Source organism: Propithecus coquereli, unplaced genomic scaffold, assembly GCF_000956105.1.
Source record: "Propithecus coquereli isolate 6110/MARCELLA unplaced genomic scaffold, Pcoq_1.0 Scaffold50, whole genome shotgun sequence".
Classification (NCBI taxonomy): Eukaryota; Metazoa; Chordata; class Mammalia; order Primates; family Indriidae; genus Propithecus; species Propithecus coquereli.
In genome coordinates, this window is record NW_012150841.1 from 3,302,395 (window position 1) to 3,306,581 (window position 4,187).

At 35.6% G+C, this 4,187-nt stretch overlaps 1 protein-coding gene across 1 annotated transcript in view; it reads left to right on the top strand.

The window, feature by feature from the left end:
- The window catches only part of MBTPS2 (membrane-bound transcription factor peptidase, site 2), a 76,480-nt gene extending 72,884 nt beyond the window's left edge, over positions 1-3,596 (top strand). Inside the window, exon 11 of the mRNA XM_012656313.1 lies at positions 625-3,596. Within this exon, the coding sequence (XP_012511767.1) occupies positions 625-847 (223 nt within the window). The 3' untranslated portion in view covers positions 848-3,596. The remainder of the gene's footprint in view (positions 1-624) is intronic.
- The last annotated feature ends 591 nt before the right edge of the window (positions 3,597-4,187 follow it).

Here is a 4,187-nt window from a genome sequence, read left to right on the forward strand (position 1 = left end):
ATTAAAAATAAAGAAATTTTAAAAAATTGATTATCATATAGAATTAACGAAAAGCTTTAGAAGGGTTCTTTATTTTTGTTGCTTTTAAATCTTTTTAATTTCTTTCTTCAATGATTTACCAAAAAATGAGATGGAAAACAAATGAGCAGTTACTAAAAAACTGCATATAACCAAGATTGTACCTTGTAGACTCTGCAGCTTTGTCTCAAGGAGTCTTATGCTATAACCTTATAGATGATAGTAAAATAAAGTAGGGTTCAAGGGCCAAAAGCTTTGTTTCCTAATACAAAGTAATACTTTATAAGGATCAAAAAATAATTTTTCCCTTATTTCTTATTCCTTCCACATTCCTTTCTCTTGTATTATTAAAGGATTAGAAAGACTTAGTCTTCCTAGGAGTTCATTCTAGATTGGCTTAGTTTATAAGTGGTTGGCCTTTATTTTTCTAGTCAAAGTTTTTGACCTCTCAAATAATATAAACTCATTTGTTTTAAATAGTAGAAATTTAAACAAAGCAGGGATATAAACTGTAATCTCAAATTCAGTCGTGAAATATCTTCTGACTCACAGAAATGTGGCTTCCACTCAGACCTCACGGTCGACTCCTTAACTGATTTTAACCAGGTACCTGATTTCCCTCTCAGGAGCTCTGGCTATTGTTAATGCAGTGCCCTGCTTTGCTTTGGATGGACAGTGGATTTTAAACTCTTTTCTGGATGCCACCCTTACCTCAGTGATTGGAGACAACGATGTCAAAGATCTGATAGGATTTTTCATCTTGCTTGGTGGCAGTGTACTTTTGGGTGCCAATGTGACCCTGGGACTCTGGATGGTTACAGCACGGTAATATTTGCACTCATTTTACAGAATCTCTGAATTATAATATACAGCTATATGGTAATATCCATTGCCATTGAAATCCTTACTTGGTATGAAATATAAAGTGTTTCCTTAAAATTACATCTTAGCCAACAACTTTGAGCTCCTCCTATATCCAGTGTACCCAAACTCTGTGGTGGGGGATGAACAGAAGAAATAAAAGGCATAGTCTCTAACTACACTCTAGTTTTAAAGACTGAACATACACTGATGCTTGTGGAACAATTTCTAAACAAGTGCAAATTCATGTAATACCATTTTGTGTGACTACATATCATATTGAGAGAGTATAAAGGAGAACAGAATTGGATGAAATTAATTGGGAAAAACTTTTTGCAAAAGCATCATTAGTCAAGATTTGAAGGAGACCAGACTTTGGCCAAGTGGAAGGGTCGCTGTTTTCTTGGCCTGTATCTCTTGTCCTTTGTCTTGTTTGAAAAGTATTTTAAAAGTTAATGTATATTATTTTTTACTCTGAAAACTGAGGTCTCATTATAAATTAAAGTAATAAAATTTTATAAAAGAATCTGCTGACATGAAAGGGAAAAATCTTTGTCAAATGATGCCAAATAAATGAACAAAGTAGAAAGTAGGGCCTATGATTATCATGAGACATGTTTTGCCCCACAAGAGTTGCCTCTTATAAGGTGTCTCTGCCCCCTCATAAAACAGTACTGGCCTTGACATTCAGAGTGAGCTGCAGGAAGTGTCTCACACCAGCAGCATGTGAGCTGAGGCAGTTAGGGTTGAACCTCAGAACTAAGCCAGGTCTTCTGACAGGCCACAAGACAGATCACTGGATCTTCAGCAGTCCTGGTGACCATTCTCTATAGAGCTTTGAAGCTTGGGAACCCTTCCAGAGCAGACATTTTCTCTTGTGCTGCTGAGGCCATCAGGGGCCTAGCTCCTGGGTTCCTGTCTTCAAGAAGCAATGACCTTAAATCCTGAGCCATACTCTGTCCTTACCAGTGGCTCCCATGTCTGTGTCAGGTGATTAAATACCTAGTCCTTGCTTTCCATCTCTCCCCTAAGCTACCTCTTTGGGTCCATGGAAGACTTGGTAGTACAGTGGGAGTGGCTACACATGAGTACAAAGGTTGATTTGCCAGAGCCTGGGAACTGACTCTTGAGCCCGAAAGAGCCACACCTGTTTCGGGGCCTTTTAGAGTGGAGACGCAGCCCTGGGAAATTTGGGAAGTCAACAAGCCAGTTGGTCTTAGAAACTTGCTGTTTCTTTGATTACAAAAAATACATGCTTCTCTCAGACTCAAGAAGGGATAAAAGGCAATAACTCGTTCACAGCCATGTGTCCAACTTCTTCACTAAGTGGGGTATTCCATGGGGTTACCTTTTTCAGATCATTGAGTTGCTCTTTAAGCACTGAAACTTTTTAATCATCTTTAAGAAACTCTTTTTAGATTGTATTATAAATTTGTCTTCCTTCTTAAAGAGAAATTATATACTGAATATAATTTTAACATTTTATTAATGACTTGAGTCATCAGTTAATACCAGTAATAAAACCCTACAAATTATTAGTTTATCCCAGAAAATACAGCATTTGTTCTGTTCTTAGGTAGACAGTCATTCAGGATCAAAGTATATTAGCATAGTAATGCTCAGACCTGTTCAGTAATAGAGTTTGGGAAATGCCATTAAATAATTACATAATTGATTTAATTATATGAACTAAGCAATTTGCTAATGAAAATATTGTATATGTAAAGTCAGTTGTTTAAAAACTGAGAAAAAAATTTTAATAGAGGAAATCCTATCCATTAATTTCTTTTTCTGGGTAAAAAAAAAAAAAAAAACCCAAATCTCATTTTATTTTAGCTGTTAAACACTTGGTCTGTTGATCCATAGGTTCAGGGTTTGGGAATCACTCTATTAGGAAATTGAGCAGATCAGCACCGTTTGTATAGAAATGGCCTCACTGTGTAAGAAAGGAAATATGTGTTATCTTCTTTAGCTTGGTTGTGGGCACTTCTAGAGCAAGGACCATGTCATATTCATCTTTGCATCCCTGGCACAGTGCATGAGACATCACAAGTACTTAATAAATGTGGTTGAATGGATAATGGTTAGTATTATTTATGGACTAGAAAAGCATGTTTCTATTTAAGTAAGCTGTAAAAAGTATTACTGAATATTTACTGTAAATATATGTTAACATAAAAAAAATAACTTGGAAGGTCCTCGTGTCCCTGGTGTATTATCATCTTTATGGAAAGAATCCATTTTGTTTTCTGTAGAGCGATTAGAAAAATGAGTTATTTTGAAGATTTGAAGAAAGTATTCTTTCTGTGTTGTCACTTAGTTCAATAGTAAAACTTTATTCTCGGTTTTCCAACTCTGCATTGTTTACATTTTTGAGTTTTTTTTAAAATCACCTACAATCTGTAAAGAATGTATATATTCTTTTCAGCATCTCAGTTTGAAAAGACATGCAGTTAAACTTGACCTTTTGATAATCACTCTTATAGGTCATTGTCTGTTCTAACAGCAAGTTGTAAACATGTGTTTCATAGATACTGTGGCTCTCAGTCATCATTTTGTCCTATGGTATTTATTGAGTGTTCACATACTAATTATGCACAGGTATTTTTTTCTATAAATCCTTTGACTGTGCTGTAATTCATTCTTAAGCTTTACCTTGAAGATATCATAATTGCCAGCATTTGATGTTTAGCAATAAAAGAATAAATGTATACCAGCATTTTATGTTTATCATCATGTATGTGTTGTCTTTTTTAAAAAATTTGTACTCTTTTCTATCAGAATTGTTCCCATTACATAGAGTAAAATCTTAGTTGTTTTTAAATTCTTGATTCTAAAAGCAGCCTTCAGTTTTCATTCATATAATTCGTATATGAAAGTTGTTGCAGGCCTTGAACAGAAGTCTTTTAAATTAGGTACCTGTGCTCTCACTTATGGATGAAGAAAGAGGACTATCATGTTTCCTTTCATTAGTGTCTGACAGAAGTCTTCTGTAAGTCAGTCCATGCTTTTAGGAATTCTTGAAAGAGAATGTTTTAACTATAACATTTGGTTCTTCTTGACCTTTGGCCCTTAGCACTTCCTCCCTTGTGCCCAGCCACAACTCCCCTCCCATCTCCCATACCCTTTCTCTCTCTCTCTCTCTATCTCTCTCTCTCTCTCTCTCTCTCTATGGGCCAGATAAAATAGGCTGGGAATTTAGCCCAATTTTTGATTGGTTAGCCTCATTCTACTCCTTCTTGCCCCTGATCCCATTATGCTACAGTTATGAGCCACAAGACTAGATGACTGATTATCTAAACCACCTT